The sequence below is a fragment of the Triticum aestivum genome, chromosome 7B, assembly GCF_018294505.1.
Source record: "Triticum aestivum cultivar Chinese Spring chromosome 7B, IWGSC CS RefSeq v2.1, whole genome shotgun sequence".
NCBI classification, from domain to species: Eukaryota; Viridiplantae; Streptophyta; class Magnoliopsida; order Poales; family Poaceae; genus Triticum; species Triticum aestivum.
The window spans coordinates 399545452-399564133 of NC_057813.1; the positions used below are offsets into that span (position 1 = coordinate 399545452).

At 44.8% G+C, this 18682-nt stretch overlaps 1 protein-coding gene across 1 annotated transcript; it reads left to right on the top strand.

Moving 5' to 3' along the window:
• The first annotated feature begins 3205 nt into the window (after positions 1 to 3205).
• LOC123160946 (putative cyclin-dependent kinase F-2) lies at positions 3206 to 4481 on the top strand. Its single transcript, XM_044578799.1, has one exon. The coding sequence runs from the start codon at positions 3271 to 3273 to the stop codon at positions 4363 to 4365; it is 1095 nt and encodes a 364-aa protein (XP_044434734.1). The 5' UTR covers positions 3206 to 3270; the 3' UTR covers positions 4366 to 4481.
• The last annotated feature ends 14201 nt before the right edge of the window (positions 4482 to 18682 follow it).

Genomic DNA, 18682 nt, shown 5'->3' on the forward strand with positions numbered 1-18682 from the left:
AAACACTTGACTAAAAAAACACTGTTCGCATAGAATAATTTGTATGTATTCATAACCAAGATTCTTAAGAAGAGGGGGATGTGTAGATGGACGACCCATCAAGGCTTTCCAGAAATACATGTGTTCCTGATGATACTTAGTCAACAAAGATGAGTGGCAACTGCATAAAATAAATATGAGAAGGGTTGAAACTTAAACAGAGTACATACCATAGATAACATGTGTTCCTGACGATATGCTCAAATATACCTACATTCCTCAAGAAAACAACAAAAGGATTTATGTACCCTCGTTTCCTTGCACTTTTTTTAAACACCTGAAGAACCACTTTCAATATCTTTTGCATACCGCACGCCGCAACAAAACCAAGACCAAATGATACACACTATAAAGTATGTGAAGTCCATTGTCGGAATTTATATAAAATATTCACTGGTCCTCTAGAGACAATTTTGTCATTACTGTAGTCTTGGATGTATCAAATCTTTCCATACAACTGGAACCATACTTCTCTTTTAATCTCATCAGCTCCCAGGATGCGCAAATATGACAATACATGGTCAGTGATATATTTAACATTCATTGGTCCTGTAGGAACAATCCTCTCATGACCATAGTCCTGGATGTATCGAATATTTTCATACAACTGATCATCATACTTCTCTTTTAATATCATCAATTCCTAGGTTGCGCGATACGACAATACATGGTTAGGACCGATGCAATTTCATGCTTTACAAAGGAAAGAGACATCATGGGATATAAACTAAAATAACAGATCCATACCCCTGAAAAAAATCAAGGAAGTGGTCATCTCATATAATTAACATACCTTGTCAAAAATAAAAGCCCATATTAGATAGAGTAGTTACATAGTTCTTCAGTTCCACTTTCACGTGTCTGTACATAAAGTGTTCCTCCAATCACAGATGACCTTGGGTGTGGAAATTTTATGTTGGACTAATGATGCATGCCTTGGATAGATATCCTTTCTTAGGTAGCTAAAACAAAGAAGTTGGGAAACTATTTCATAATCACCAGCAGTCATGATCTTGGACGCGAGCATCCAGCTACCTGATTAAAAAAACAATGGATGAGCAACAACCTGATGAGAGTCCAATGGTGTAACGGGGGTGTGGCAACCAATTTGCTTCGTGGGTATTACAAAACGGATCAACATATACACCACTTACCAGAGTAGCTTGAATGGAATAAAAAACTCTAGACGGGGAGAGGGGCGCGATCACGCTCAGGATCCAGGTTGCGCAAGGCAGCCGACCACGGGTCAACTCCTTCATCCTCTGCAACAGTAGGTTGGCCGTTGGCAGCGTGGCGCCACAGTAGAACGTCAGCAACCAGTGATCCCATGGCCAGGCGCATGGGGGCAGCAGGAGAAGGTGAGGGCGGAGGCGCGGTGCATCGCGAGGCCACCGGCGGTGTGACCAGAGAACAACAGACGGGATCAAGATGGATGGATCTTAAGAGGTGAAGTAGAGAGAAGATAAGGACGCGGCGGCGGTGGATTTTTGTGATCTGAGAGACGGAGATGGAAGAGCACCGCTTATAGTCTATCTAAAGTGGGCGGTATTCTTCGGTTAGGGAGGGCGGAAGAGGAGGCGGTCACTAATTTACTTTCTGGCTAACGAAGGGGCGGTATATATTCTTCGATCGGACGGTTGGTTTCACAGGTTCTTTGCGGGAGAGAAGGTTGGGCGTCTCTTAATCTTTTATTAAGGGAAAAAAGTTGATTTGTCTAAAAAAGGGAAAAGGTTGATTTGTCTAAAAGAAAAGGAAAAAGCTGATGTGGAATAATGATGATGTGGATAGGCTGCATGTCAAGAGAAATAGGTTAGTGGGGATGAACTATTTAGGTATTATAGATGTATTTCTAGTTGTAAAAAGTTTTCACTTGTTTTTAAAAAGTATATGTGTTTGTCAAAAGATATTTTTTAATAAAAATAAATATTAAAATATGTGTAAAATAAACAATGGCCTAGTGTTCCTCCAGGATCTTATACATTCTTTTATTTAAATTAGCAATTTTTAAACTATACATACATTTGTCTAGTTAAAAACAATTTAAATAACAAACTTTATAATAGGACGTAAATATTTTTTTAATTACATTAACGTGTTTGAAAATAAATATTTTATGCATATTAGTTCTGAGAAAAGAAGATTCTAGATTTATTTTTATTACCATTACAATAATTTGCATAAGTTTTAGAACTAATAAAAGTGAAAAATAAACCCACACGTCGAAGAGTCACGTAAAAAATGAAAATAACTAATATTTTTAAAAAGGACCACATGATATGTTTTTAAAACATGAATATTATGAAAATTGTTAACATTAAAAAATGTATAACTTTTAAAAATTGCAAAATTATTTTACTAAATGTGTGAAACCTTACAAATATTATGAAACCATTTTATTAATTATTTTTTATTATTTTAATTTTCCACATGCTAGTTATTTAATATTGTGACTATAGTTTGAATATTTTTCTAAAAAATGAAAAATAACTAGTATGTGGAAAATTGGTCACACTGATTGCAGTCTAGTTCGCTAGATAAAGGTTAGTGATGCGTTACAGTCAACTTACTTTCCCTGGTCATGTGGTTTGCGCAGGTCATTCGCAGCACACAACTCACCTGTTCGAATCTCAGTTGTGCTTCATTTTTATTTATTTCGATTGTGCACTGACATGTGGGACCCAATGGTCATTTACACGCACTCTTTCAATGTCGGTCTGTCTCGGCACTGCAAGTGGACCGCGTGCCAGCTGGCATGTCTAGCCAACAACGCATACGTAATTGAATCATACCGTCAAGTTATAGAACCAGTTTGGTGTATTTTTCAAGTTTAGACATCAAAGTGAACATCGATGGCAAGTTTAGGCACTGCTGGTGTTATTACCTCTTTTTTATTGACTTGTTGAGTCTAGACGAAGAAGAGGCAATCGAAGTACGCCGGTTGCTTTGATCCAACGCACGCGCGGAGACTGGCGCCTAGTGCTGGCCAATGAGAATTGCGTACGTAATAGAGTTGATCAAATTAATCAGCAAGCAATATAGATCGGTCTTGACTCCGAGTCGGAGTGTGGATTCGAGTCCACTACCGCACGCAGTCGGTATCCTAGACAAATCAACGTTTTCCCAACGTGGATGTACATATATATACTTCAACTCGTTGTATCTCCACCTCCCTTCCTAAACTCGTTACTTGCCTCCCTGGCGATCGAACCTGCGTGCACCGGCACAGACGCCATGGCAGCTTCCGCCGGAAAGAAAGAGGCCGCCTGGCCTGCCACCATGGCGCGGTACGAGCGGCTGGAGAAGCTGGGAGCGGGCATCAACGGGGAAGTGTTCAAGGCGTGGGACACCCAGGACAACCTGATCGTCGCCGTCAAGCGGCTCAGCGGAAGCGGCGACGATGGCTTCATTATTTCCGGCCTACCGGAGGTCATGCGGGAGGCCATGTGCCTGGGCGCGTGCCGCGGCATCCCCTCGATCGTGCAGCACCGCCGGACCTACGCTGACGCATGCCAATCCGAGACCGGCGACTTCTTCATCGTGATGGACTACGTCGGGCGCCTCAACCTACGCGGCTACATGCAGCGCCGGGTCCATCGTCGTCGGCCGTTCTCCGAGGACGAGGTGCGCAGGATCATGAAGCAGCTCGTGGAGGGGGTGAAGGCCGTGCACGGCGTGGACATCCTGCACCTCGACATCAAGCCGGAGAACGTGCTCCTCGACGACGGCACAGAGGACAGGACGCAGAGGCCCAAGAAGGGGGGCGTGGAAGCCGATGTTCGCGGCGAGGTCAAGGACAACCGCATAGTCTACAAGATCGGCGGTTTCGGGATGTCCACGAAAGGGCGGGGAAAGAAGCAGCCGGAGGTGATTATTCTGACGCCGTACAGCGCGCCGGAGCTCCTGCTGCACTCGCGCGAGTACGACGATCGCGTGGACACGTGGGGGCTGGGATGCATAATGGCCGACCTCCTCTCGGGCACCGGCGCCTCCATGTTCGACGGCGAGTCGGACATAGAGATCATGGCTAAAGTGTTTGGCATCGTCGGCACGGAGGGGATCAAGGAGTGGTCTGGATACTCGGGGCTAGCGGCAGACCGGAAGTCGAAGCTGCCGGGGAAGGGGGGCGTCAGCCGCCTTCGGCAAAAGTTTCCCAGTCGCAAGTTGTCGTCGGCCGGGTTCGAGGTGCTCAGCGGGCTGCTGGAGAGTAACCCGGAGAAGCGGCTTACCGCAGCGGAGGCGCTTCAGAAGCCTTGGTTTGGCAAACAACGACATGGCTTTGCTGGTTTCTTCAAGTCGTGCATGGTTGGAGTCCTACCGGAGACATAGAATTTACATGCTTTGTCTTTTAGCGTGTTCTCCTAAATGATTGTATATTTCAGAGATAACCTAGTGCATCATGCTTAAGTGTTTCATTTAATTGGCTTAGGAAATATTCCCCTTTAGTGATCTAAACGCTCTTATATTTCTTTACGGAGGAAGTACCTATAACAACATTGCAGCCTTGTGGCATGTGTCCATGTTTTCTCACACATACACATATGATTAATATTTGAATTTAAAATTTAGTGATTATCATGAAAATGTATCAAACCAAGGCATTATCATAAATAATATTTCAAAAATGTATTTTGGGTTACACGAATCAATCATGAAGATACATTACTTTTCAGCCCAAACTTTACACAAACGTATTAGAACGGCTGGGCACGAGCGAATACTAGTGGTAGAACGGTTGATGTGCTTGTGATCTCATTCAAACTGAGAATATGATGACCCTCGACCTCAACATCCATTATGTACGTGTCCCGTCTAGTAAAGAATTCGAAAGGAGGGTAAAACCCTTGACTTCAACATCGATTGATGCACGGAGCCTTCTGTCCAATTACTTTTATGCGCTGCCACTTTAGACCAACCACCGTGATCAAACGGAGCCTTCTGTCCAATTATTTTTATGCACTTCCACTTTAGACCGACCATTGTGATCAATGTACTCCAACACATCATTGCTAAGGTGCGCGACATGATTCGCCCCGTGGTGGATCACTTCACGCACCCTACCAATTTGCCTTCATTAAAGGGAAGTTCAGTCATGATGGGATCATGGTTCTTTTCTTGAGATTTTTCATGAGGTTAAGGTCAAACGTCAACGAGGCATTTTCATCAAGCTAGATTTCTAGAAGGCTTATGACCACCTAGATTTGTCCTTTCTCCGCATGGTACTCGAGCGAAGGGGATTCGATGATTGTTGGTGCTCCGGGATCATGTTGATCATCGGGAGAGGTAGCACCATTGTCAATATTAATGGGGACATGGGTCTCTATTTTAGATCTTCATGCAGGGTGAGGAAGGTGTTGGGGAATGTAGTAATTTAAAAAAAATTCCTACGCACACGCAAGATCATGGTGATGCATAGCAACGAGAGGGGAGAGTCTTGTCCACGTACCCTCGTAGACCGAAAGCGGAAGCGTTAGAACAATGCGGTTGATGTAGTCGTACGTCTTCACGGTCCGACCGATCAAGCACCGAAACTACGGCACCTCCGAGTTCTAGCACACGTTCAGCTCGATGATGTCCCTTGAACTCCGATCCAGCGGAGTGTCGAGGGAGAGTTCCGTCAGCACGACGGCGTGGTGACGATGATGATGTTCTACCGACGCAGGGCTTCGCCTAAGCACCGCTACGATATTATCAAGGAGGACTATGGTGGAGGGGGGCACCGCACACGGCTAAGAGATCAATGATCAATTGTTGTGTCTATGGGGTGCCCCCCTCCTCCGTACATAAAAGGGGGGGGGGAGGAGGAGAGGGCCGGCCAAGGGGACGAGGCGCACCCAAGGGGGGCAATCCTACTCCAAGTAGGATTCCCCCCTCTTTCCTAGTCCAAGTAGGAGAGGGGAAGGAAGGGAAGGAGAAGGAGAAGGAAGGAGAGGGAGGAAAAGGAGGAAAGGGGGGCCGGCCCCCTAGTCCAATTCGGTTTGGGCTAGGGAGGGGGGGCGCCCTTGTCTCCTCTCTTCCACCACTTGGCCCATGAGGCCCATTGCTTCTTCCTCGTATTCCCGTAACTCCCCGGTACCCCCGAAAATACCCGAATCACTCGAAACCTTTCCGATGTCTGAACATAGTCGTCCAATATATCGATCTTTAGTCTCGACCATTTCGAGACTCCTCTCATGTCCCGGATCTCATCCGGGACTCTAACTCCTTCGGTACATCAAAACACATAAACTCATAATATAACTGTCAACGAAACCTTAAGCGTGCGGACCCTACGGGTTCGAGAACTATGTAGACATGACCGAGACATGTTTCCGGTCAATAACCAATAGCGAAACCTGGATGCTCATATTGGCTCCTACATATTCTACGAAGATCTTTATCGGTCAAACCGCATATCAACAGACATTGTTCCCTTTGTCATCGGTATGTTACTTGCCCGAGATTCGATCGCCGGTATCTCAATACCTAGTTCAATCTCGTTACCGGCAAGTCTCTTTACTCGTTATGTAATGCATCATTCCGTTACTAACTCATTAGTTACATTGCTTGCAAGGCTTATAGTGATGTGCATTACCGAGAGGGCCCAGAGATACCTCTCCGACAATTGGAGTGACAAAACCTAATCTCAAAATACACCAACTCAACATGTACCTTCGGAAACACCTGTGGAGCTCCTTTATAATCACCCAGCTACGTTGTGACGTTTGGTAGCACACAAAGTGTTCCTACGGTAAACGGGAGTTGCATAATCTCATAGTTGTAGGAACATGTATAAGTCATGAAGAAAGCAATAGCAACATACTAAACGATCAAGTGCTAAGCTAACGGAATGGGTCATGTCAATCACATCATTCTACTAATGATATGACCCCGTTAATCAAATGACAACTCATGTCTATGGCTAGGAAACACAACCATCTTTGATCAACAAGCTAGTCAAGTAGAGGCATACTAATGACACTATGTTTGTCTATGTATTCACACATGTATTATGTTTCCGGTTAATACAATTCTAGCATGAATAATAAACATTTATCATGATATAAGGAAATAAATAATAACATTATTATTGCCTCTAGGGCATATTTCCTTCAGTCTCCCACTTGCACTAGAGTCAGTAATCTAGTTCACATCGCCATGTGATTTAACACCAATATTCATATCTGTATATGGTTAACACCCATAGTTCACATCGTCATGTGACCAACACCCAAAGGTTTTACTAGAGTCAATAATCTAGTTCACATCGCTTATGTTATTAACACCCAAAGAGTACTAAGGTGTGATCATGTTTTGCTCGTGAGAGAAGCTTACTCAACGGGTCTGTCATATTCAGAGCCGTATGTATTTTGCAAACATTCTATGTCTACAATGATCTGTATGGAGCTACTTTAGCTAATTGCTCCCACTTTCAATATGTATCCAGATTGAGACTTAGAGTCATCTGGATCGGTGTAAAAGCTTGCACCGATGTAACTCTTTACGACGGGCTCTTTTATCACCTCCATAATCAAGAAATATTTCCTTAGTCCTCACTAAGGATATTCTTGACCAATGTTCAGTGATCTACTCCTAGATCACTATTGTACCCCCTTGCCAAATTCAGAGCAAGGTATACAATAGGTCTGGTACATAGTATAGCATACTTTATAGAACCTATGGCCGAGGCATAGGGAATGACTTTCATTCTCTTTTCTATTTTTTGATGTGGTCGGGATTTGAGTCTTACTCAATTTCACATCTTTGCAACATAGGCAAGAACTCTTTCTTTGACTGTTCCATTTTGAACCATTTCAAAAACTTGACAAGGTGTGTACTTATTGAAATACTTATCAAGCTTCTTGATCTATCTCAATAGATCTTGATGCTCAATATGTAAGTAGCTTTACTGAGGTCTTTCTTTTAAAGAACTCCTTTCAAATACTCCTTTATGCTTTCCAGAAAAATTCTACATCATTTCTGATCAACAATATGTTACTCACATATATTTATCAGAAAGGCGGTAGTGCTCCCACTCACTTTATTGTAAATACAGACTTCACCACAAGTCTGTATAAAACTATATGCTTTGATGAACTTATCAAAGCGTATATTCTAACTCTGAGTTGCTTGCACCAGTCCATAGATGGATTGCTGGAGCTTGCACATTTTGTTAGCACCTTTAGGATTGACAAAACCTTCTGGTTGCATCATATACAACTCTTCTTTAAGAAAACCATTAAGGAATGTAGTTTTGACATCCATGTGCCAGATTTCATAAAATGTGGCAATTGCTAACATGATTCGGACAGATTTAAGCATCGCTACAGTTGAGAAACTCTCATTGTAGTCAACACCTTGAACTTGTCGAAAACCTTTTTGCGACAAGTCGAGCTTTGTAGATAGTAACACTACTATCAGCGTTTGTCTTCCTCTTGAAGATCCATTTATACAATATGGCTTGCCGATCATCGGGCAACTCCACCAAAGTCCAGACTTTGTTCTCATACATGGATCCCATCTCAGATTTCATGGCCTCAAGCCATTTCGCGGAATCTGGGCTCATCATCGCTTCCTCATAGTTCGTAGGTTCATCATGGTCCAGTAACATGACTTCCAGAACAGGATTACCGTACCACTGTGGTGCGGACTGTACTTTGGAAGACCTACGAGGTTTTGTAGTAACTTAATCTGAAGTTTCATGATCATCATCATTAGCTTCCTCACTAATTGGTGTAGGAATCACTTGAACTGATTTCTGTGATGAACTACTTTCCAATTCGGGAGAAGGTACAAATTACCTTATCAAGCTCTACTTTCCTCCCACTCACTTCTTTCGAGAGAAACTCCTTCTCTAGAAAGGATCCATTCTTAGCAACGAATGTTTTTGCCTTCGGATCTGTGATAGAAGGTGTACCCAACAGTTTCCTTTGGGTGTTCTATGAAGACGCACTTCTCCGATTTGGGTTCGAGCTTATCAGGTTGAAACCTTTTTCACATAAGCATCACAACTCCAAACTTTAACAAATGACAGCTTAGGTTTACTGCTAAACCATACTTCATACGATGTCGTCTCAACGGATTTAGATGATGCCCTATTTAAAGTGAATGCAGCTATCTCTAATGCATAACCCCAAAACGATAGTGGTAAATTGGTAAGATACATCATAGACCGCACCATATCCAATAAAATGCGGTTACGACGTTCGGACACACCATAACACTATGGTGTTCCAGGTGGCGTGAGCTGTGAAACTATTCTATATTGTTTTATATGAAGGCCAAACTCGTATGATGCGGAGCATCCCTCACTCATCCCCATGGACTCTACTACAACTCGTCAAGCACCTCGAGGACCGATGACAAGAGCACGTGCATGCCACATCGAGAACAAGATCACTTCTTTCCTCTTCGAGTTCCATTCTATTTCACACGAGAATTGGGTCCTACCTCAAACGGAAGTACCATGCATGATTAGGTGTCAAGGTGTTGATCATGAAGATGCTAGGACGGAGATACAAGCGACCATGGAGAAGGAAGGGATGGAAGAAGATCATGCGGAGCACGAAGAGGCGGAGGTCCCAGACTACCCCGGGTGCCCGGCCACCTGCAGCCCCGGGTGCCCGGTCTCCCAAGCGCCGACTGGCAGCGTCCCTGGCCGCCCCGGGTGCCCAGCTACTTCCTGGGCGAGACCCCAGCCCACCCCGGGTTCCCGGGCCTTGGCCGGCCAGGTGCCCGGCCCCCGCACCTCCAGCCGCTGGGTGCTGCCCCGGGTGCCCGTCCACTCCCCTGCTGGCCTGCAGCGCACCCCCGGGTGCCCGGGCCTTGGGCCCCCGGGTGCGCAGTCCCCTCTCCAGCCTCCCCTGAGTAGGCCGGGTGCCCGGCCCATGTTGCCCGGGTGCCCGGGTCCCTCCAGTCCAGCCGCGTGTATTTGGCCTTTTGGCCTTTGTAACCCCCTCTCTCAACTTGTTTCGTCCCTAAACTATATAAGGGCATCTCCTAGGTCATTTGTGGGACAACAAAGTATTTGATAGACAAAGAGAGAGCTTTGCTCATCTTCCTCCTCATGGAGATCATGACCTCCTAAGGGAGAAGATCCTCTTGTGGATGCCAAGCCCTCCTCTTGGAGAAGGATCCCCATCATAGGATCATCAAGACCTCTCTCCTCATAGGATTGGGATGAACTCTACCATGTATCTTGTTTCCCTTTGATTGTTCATGTACCTTGTGGATCTTGTGTGTTTGTTGGTCTAGTGGATGTGTAATTGGACTTGTTCTTGAGTGTTCTTCTTGTTTTCTCCCTTGTGTTCATCTTGTTCTTGGGGATCCCCCCTCCAATTCGTGAAAGATCTCCATATAGGGTTCCACTCTACAACATCTTGGTATCATGAGCCACGTTGATCACGAAATTGGAGCCTCCCCTCTTTGTTTTCTAGCCTAATTTTGTGTGTTTTCCCCCAATTTCGAAAATTCCCCAAAAAAATAGCCCCAATTTTTTTTGTGATTTGTTGGTTTGATGAGATTTTGTTGGATCTGATCCATGGATTTGCTTGGTTTCAAGTGGATCTAGCCTTTCCCCCATCCATCTCCACCTTTCCCTCCATGAAATCCACCAATTTCTTGCATCTTTCCACGAATTTCCGCCCAAATCCGTCACCCCCGGGCACCCGGACCTCAAACCCCGGGCACCCGGACCCCCGCGCCCACCCCCGTTGACCCCCCGGGTGCCCGCACCCCAAGCCCCGGGCACCCGCACCCCCGGGCTGTTTGCCCCTGACCACCCCGGGTGCCCGCACCCCCAAACCCCGGGCACCCGCACCTCCCCGAATCAGCCCACTCCCACTCACCATTTCGGCCATAACTTTCACTCCCGGAGTCCGATTTTCACGTTCTTTAGCTCGTTGAGTAGCTATTGACATCCCCCATCCATATAGATAGGTTACAACACCATTTGACTCCATCAAAAATTTGGCACTTTGGCATCTTTGCATAGGCCATCCACCATATCATCCGCCATACCACCATCGCTTTCCGCAACTTAACCCATTTTCGATCCATATAGCATTTGTGGTTGCTTGAGTGGTGACTTGAGTCTCGTAAGGTGTTTCGGCTACTTAGGGACGGTTGCTTCGTCATCAACCACCACCACCACTTCCGCATTGCTAACGCCAGAACCACCAACGTATTCCGCTACCACCATTTGACATTTTCCTTTGGAGATTTTGAGTTTGCGGTTTTTCCCATTTCCTAAGGTGTTTCGGCTACTTAGGGACGGGTCTACATCATCTTGGTATCTACATCAAGAACACCACCACTCATCATCGCCACGAGGTCGTCTTCCACATTGTCCATTTCACCAATTTGACACCCTAACCGTAAGCAAGAACGGTAACCTCTATATCACATTGGTATCGTGGTATCCCATCTTTGTACATTCTTGCCATTACATTGTTAACCCCCTATCCCATTTTGCGTCACCTGCCTATCGAGACTAGCCATTTGAGTATTGCCGGCAACGTTACTTGTGCACATTAGTGATCCATACCTTCCATTGCATACATACCATATCATATTGGTATCATCGTGGTATCATCATATCATCCCTTGTGTCACAAGATCGTTCCCGCATATACACAATTGCTATCTTGGTTTGTGCATTTCGCATAAGTGGCCATATAAAAAAAAGAATAAGCTTTTAAGCAAAAAGAGAGCAAAGAGCTTGTAAGCAAGTGCCATAGCATCATACCACATTGCACATAAGATTGTCATATCCTATCATCTTGGATCATCTTGAGAAGAGCATCGGGAACATGTACACATAGCATGCTTGGGATCGAAGGCTCATACATTTTGCATCTTATAGGTTGTGCACAAGTGTCGTATCCGCCTATTGAGCAATCGTGCTAGCGTCTCTCTTGAGTTGTGCAACACGAGCATTTTCCGTGGATTCCACATTTTGTGCTCATTCCTTGGTTGCACGACCCCATTTTATCTATCCGTGTGTGTGTTTCCGTGTGCCACCCATTGCTATTGGTCTACTTGTTTCACTTGCGAATTTGTGAATCTTTTCCAACATTATTGACTCTTGCTAACATTTTGCATCAAATTTTTGTGCCACTATCCTCACCGAGCTCCACTATAAGCTTTACTTGATAGGTGTGAGTGAACAAGTCCGGTACCAATTCCACTATTCTTTCATCTCACATTGAGTGAAACGGGATACATCCTCAACTTTGGGAAAAGGTAACTTGGTATTGTTTATCTCATTTCCTACTCACCTCTACTCGAGTCTTGTGATGGATAGGCAAGGCATTTCATCTCTGGTCTTCCACGACAACGACAACGTGAACAACTACATCACCAAAATGTCCATCTTCGGACTACAACGAGCAATGCACAGCATTGAGCGACTCGCCATCGACATTCGCCAAAACGAAGCAAAGATAAGGGACTACCTCGACACCAAGTTGGCCGAACAAAGGGATCAAGTACGAGACATGATGGCCAACTACAAGTCTTCTTCCCCTTCATCATCTTCAAGGCGGCGACGCTCAAGTGGCCAATCTTCGGAACGTCATCGAGCTCAAGCACTACAACACCATCAAGATAAAGATGCTCGCGATGCATACACCTACAAGTCCCAAAAAGCTCTACATCAAGCTACGACCAAACTTCAGGAGCACAAGAGAAGACCGTGAGACAAGCACCACCAAGATGGAGCTACGACTACTACGACCACTTCGGCATCTTCGCCAAGTGTTCTCAAGGCATCTTCGCCTTTGGATGTTGTGCCATCTTCGGCCTTCATCCACGACGAGAGCGATGATGTGCCATCTTCGGCCTTCATCCACGGCAATGACGACGAGATGATTGAGCATGGGATTTTCCCTTCGACCACGACGACGTATGATGACTTGAGTGACTTGTGCCACCATATTGAGAGTGAGAGTGACTTCACCACTAGCCCGATATATGATGAGTTGCCACAATTTCCATGCGAGGAGAGCCACCACCACCACAACTTGAGTGATTTGAGTGACTCCACCATATGTGACATTGAGTGCACCTACCTTGAGGGAGTGAGTGAGCCACCACCACATAGAGAGAGTGAGGTAGTTGATAGGGCATGTGAGGCCACTATGATTTCTGACGACTTAATCTCTACCTCTATTGTGTCTTCTCCTTTGGTGCTAGGTCCCATTTATGATGACGTGTCGTTCCTCGACGACTTCATCCTTCCTATGGACAAGACGATGGCCATGGAGGAATATGATGCACCCCCACATGGTTCCATCAAGATGAAGATGATGACCACCATTTGGTCTTTTCCACCTCACCTACACCACTTGAGTGGAATGAACAAGGTAACATAGGTGAAGGTGATGCTCTAGTCCCACTAGTGGACATTCTTGACATTGATTGCTTGCATGATGTTGATCCACCTATTACCATACTTCATGCTAATGCGACTTCCCCATGCGATGATTTACCCATTTATGATGAGTTTGATGATTGCGATGAGGAGTCTATTAGTTGTGATGCCATGTTACATAGGATTTCTTGTGATAATTCTCTCAGTCACATCATATTTGATAATCCGCTTGACTTGTCATATGCTATGCATGAGATCAATCATATGTCTCATTTGCAATCTCATCATAGTGACTATGCATATGCCATCAACATAAACCCAATTTGCACATATGGCATAGATGACAAGCCCATGGTTTTTTGCATTTGTTTTTCTTGTGATGACATTGATATGCTTCCTTTGCATCAATTATCTCATATGCCATGCCATGACCACCTAGCTTCGGATATGCATTGTTTTGGATGTTCTCCATTTTCTCCATATGATGTTTCGGCTATTGCTCATGAGAAGACCCCCATAGTTTCCTCATATATTTTAGGAGATTTTGATTCATCCTATCCATTGCATGATCCCACTACTTGTGTGCACCATATGCTCCCCATGAATAAACATGCTAGTGATATGCCATATACTTGCATTCTCAATTGGTGTCCCCATCGTGGCATACATAACAACTATTCTTTCATGATGGATGACATGTTCTTATACCATGCATCCAATTTCTTTGAGCGATGCTATTCTTGTGCTAACTCACATGTGCACATACGCATCATGATGGATGATGTGTACATTTACCACATGCACAATTTCTTTGGTTTGTGTTTCTTTTGTGTAGGTACCCATGAATACTTGTCAACCTCACAATCCCATGAGTTGACAAAACGAGCTCTCGAGAGCAACGATGACTTGGGATTCCATGGAGTGTCTTTACCACCGTTCTCTTCGCGCAAGGACTTCGCGCATTTCTTCTACATGGCTCTCACTTGGTTATGGGTTATTTACCACTTCTCACTTTATGCCCATATTGCCATGTTCACTTTGCATGATATGCTCATTCCTATGCCTTTGCAATGCATTTGTGACCCATGCTTTGCATTACACATGATGATTGATTCTACTACGTGCATGTGTATTTGCAAGCTTGGTGGAGATATTGCTTGTTATTGCCATGTTTGCTATGTGCTCCATTCCTACGATGATATCTTGCTTTGCAATCGTGCTTGTGATATGCCATGTGCATTGCCTATGCCTACTCTTTGCTCACATGACATGATTGCCATGATTTCCTCTAGTGTGTTGCATCTTTGCTCCACTAGTTTGCACGGCTTGATTTCTATGCTTGCTCATGGTGCATCCAATTCTTGGATTACTTGCTCCTATCTTATGTTTGGTTGCAACATTGACATTACTTCACATATGCCATGTCCCATTGCTTGTCACATGATTGATTTGATTGCCTCACACATGATGAACAATTGTTATATCATTTGTGTTGAGTGCCACACTTTCTTCACTACACCATATGCACATTATGCTTGGATTGTCTTGCACTTGCATGTGTTTAGACATATCATTTTCTTTAGTGTTGTGGATGATTCTTATGCATACCATAGACCATTTATCGAGCACTTTATGCATGCTTGCTATGATCTTGAGGTTGATGCTTGTTCTCTTGTCAACCATTTTAGCATCTTTACCTTACATTTACATGCTTGTTTCCATGATGTACTTGATTGTGCTTAGGTTACGTGCTTACATGCCATGCCACACTCCATTGTCACACCATATGCTATGCTTGATGACAACACTTGTTGGGCGAATCACCTCTTGAATGCTTGATTTTGCTTTAATGCCAACCACATTTGTTTTTCCAAGTGCTTGTTATCTTTGCTCCTTTTGAAGGGATTACAAGACGGTGCGACATTGGAGAGTGCCCACTTCGAGCTTCAACATGATGAGTACTTGGTGGTTGTCAACTTCTACACGGCGACGCCATCTCTTTTCCATGGTGATGAAGATCACGATCCGTGGACGGATCTCTCCCAAGGGGAGGGAGATGATGCGGAGCATCCCTCGCTCATCCCCATGGACTCTACTACAACTCGTCAAGCACCTAGAGGACCGATGACAAGAGCACGTGCACGCCACATCGAGAATGAGGTCACTTCTTTCCTCTTCGAGTTCCATTCTATTTCACACGAGAATCGGGTCCTACCTCAAACGAAAGTACCATGCATGATTAGGTGTCAAGGTGTTGATCATGAAGATGCTAGGACGGAGATACAAGCGACCATGGAGAAGGAAGGGATGGAAGAAGATCACGCGAAGCACGAAGAGGCGGAGGTCCCGGACTACCCCGGGTGCCCGGCCACCTGCAGCCCCGGGTGCCCGGTCTCCCAGCCACCGGCTGGCAGCGTCCTTGGCCACCCCGGGTGCCCGGCCACTTGGCCCCCGGGTGCCCGGCTACTGCCTGGGCGAGGCCCCTGCCCACCCCGGGTTCCCGGGCCTTGGCCGGCTGGGTGCCCGGCCCCCGCACCTCCAGCCGCTGGGCGCTGCCCCGGGTGCCCAGGCTTGAGGCCCCGGGTGCCCGGCCACTACCCTGCTGGCCTCCAGCGCACCCCCGGGTGCCCGGGCCTTGGGCCCCTGGGTGCCCAGTCCCCCCTCCAGCCGCCCCTGAGTAGGCCGGGTGCCCGGCCCATGTTGCCCGGGTGCCCGGGTCCCTCTGGTCCAGCCGCGTGTATTTGGCCTTTTGGCCTTTGTAACCCCCTCTCTCAACTTGTTTCGTCCCTAAACTATATAAGGACATCTCCTAGGTCATTTGTGGGACAACAAAGTATTTGATAGAAAAAGAGAGAGCTTTGCTCATCTTCCTCCTCATGGAGATCATGACCTCCTAAGGGAGAAGATCCTCTTGTGGATGCCAAGCCCTCCTCTTGGAGAAGGATCCCCATCATAGGATCATCAAGACCTCTCTCCTCATAGGATTGGGATGAACTCTACCATGTATCTTGTTTCCCTTTGATTGTTCATGTACCTTGTGGATCTTGTGTGTTTGTTGGTCTAGTAGATGTGTAATTGGACTTGTTCTTGAGTGTTCTTCTTGTTTTCTCCCTTGTGTTCATCTTGTTCTTGGGGATTCCCCCTCCAATTCGTGAAAGATCTCCACATAGGGTTCCACCCTACAACATCGTAACTCAAATATTTTCCTCCACGATCAGATCGTAGAAACTTTATTTTCTTGTTACGATGATTCTCCACTTCACTCTGAAATTCTTTGGACTCTTCAAATGTTTCAGACTTGTGTTTCATTAAGTAGATATACCCATATCCGCTCAAATCATCTGTGAAGGTTAGAAAAATAACGATACTTGCCACGGGCATCAACACTCATTGGATCGCATACATCGGTATGTATTATTTCCAACAAGTCAGTAGCTCGTTCCATTGTTCCGGAGAACGGAGTTTTAGTCATCTTGCCCAAAAGGCACAGTTTGCAAACATCAAATGATTCATAACCAAGTGATTCCGAAAATCCATCTTTATGGAGTTTCTTCATGCGCTTTACACCGATATGACCCAAACGGCGGTGCCACAAATAAGTTGCACTATCATTATTAACTCTGCATCTTTTGGCATCAATATTATGAATATGTGTATCACTACGATCGAGATCCAACAAACTATTTTCATTGGGTGTATGACCATTGAAGGTCTTATTCATGTAAATAAAATAACAATTATTCTCTGACTTTAAATGAATAACCGTATCATAATAAACATGATCAAATCATATTCATGCTCAGCGCAAATGCCAAATAACATTTATTTAGGTTTAACACTAATCCCGAAAGTATAGGGAGTGTGTGATGATGATCATATCAATCATGGAACTACTTCCAACACTCATCGTCGCTTCCCCTTCAACTAGTCTCTGTTTATCCTGTAACTCCTGTTTCGAGTTACTAATCTTAGCAACCGAACAAGTATCAAATACTCAGGGGCTACTATAAACACTACTAAGGCACACATCAATAACCTGTATATCAAATATACCCTTGTTCACTTTGCCATCCTTCTTATCCACCAAATACTCAGAGCATTTCCGCTTCTAGTGACCATTTCCTTTGTAGTGTAAGCACTCAGTTTCAGGCTTTGGTCCAGCTTTGGGCTTCTTCGCGGGAGTGACAACTTGCTTGTCATTCTACTTGAAGTTCCCTTTCTTTCCCTTTGCCCTTTTCTTGAAACTAGTGATGTTATCAATCATCAACACTTGATGCTCTTTCTTGATTTCTACCTTTGTTGATTTCAGCATCACGAAGAGCTCGGGAATCATTTTCGTCATCCCTTGCATACTATAGTTCATCACGAAGTTCTAGTAACTTGGTGATGGTGACTAGAGAACACCGTCTATCACTATCTTATCTAGAAGATTAACTCCCACTTGATTCAAGCGATTGTAGTACCCAGACAATCTGAGCACATGCTCACTAGTTGAGCGATTCTCCTCCATCTTTTAGCTATAGAACTTGTTGGAGACTTCATATCTCTCAACTCGGGTATTTGCTTGAAATATTAACTTCAACTCCTGGAACATCTCATATGGTCCATGATGTTCAGCCGTTAAGCATGGTGCACTAAACTATCAAGTAGTCATCATATTGAGCTAGCCAAACGTTCATAACGTCTGCATCTTCTCTTGCAATAGGTCTGTCACCTAGCGGTGCATCAAGGACATAATTCTTCTGTGTAGCAATGAGGATAAACCTCAGATCATGGACCCAATCCGCATCATTGCTACTAACATCTTTCAATATATTTTTCTCTAGGAACATATCAAAAATAAACATAGGGAAGCAATAACGCGAGCTATTGATCTACAACATTATTTGCAAAATACTATTAGGACTAAGTTCATGATAAATAAAAGTTCAGTTAATCATATTACTTAAGAACTCCCACTTAGACAGACATCTCTCTAGTCATCTAAGTGATCACATGATCCAAATCAACTAAACCAGGTCCGATCATCACGTGAGATGGAGTAGTTTTCAATGGTGAACATCACTATGTTGATCATATCTACTATATGATTCACGCTCGACCTTTCGGTCTCCGTGTTCTGAGGCCATATCTGTATATGCTAGGCTCGTCAAGTTTAACCTGAGTATTCCGCGTGTGCAACTGTTTTGCACTCATTGTATTTGAACGTAGAGCCTATTGATACGTCTCCAACATATCTATAATTTCCGATTGCTCCATGCTACTTTATCTATTGTTTTGGACTATAATGGGCTT

Bases quoted from the DNA above. Each gene is read 5' to 3' on its own strand.
- LOC123160946 (XM_044578799.1), top strand. From the start codon at position 3,271: ATGGCAGCTTCCGCCGGAAAGAAAGAGGCCGCCTGGCCTGCCACCATG.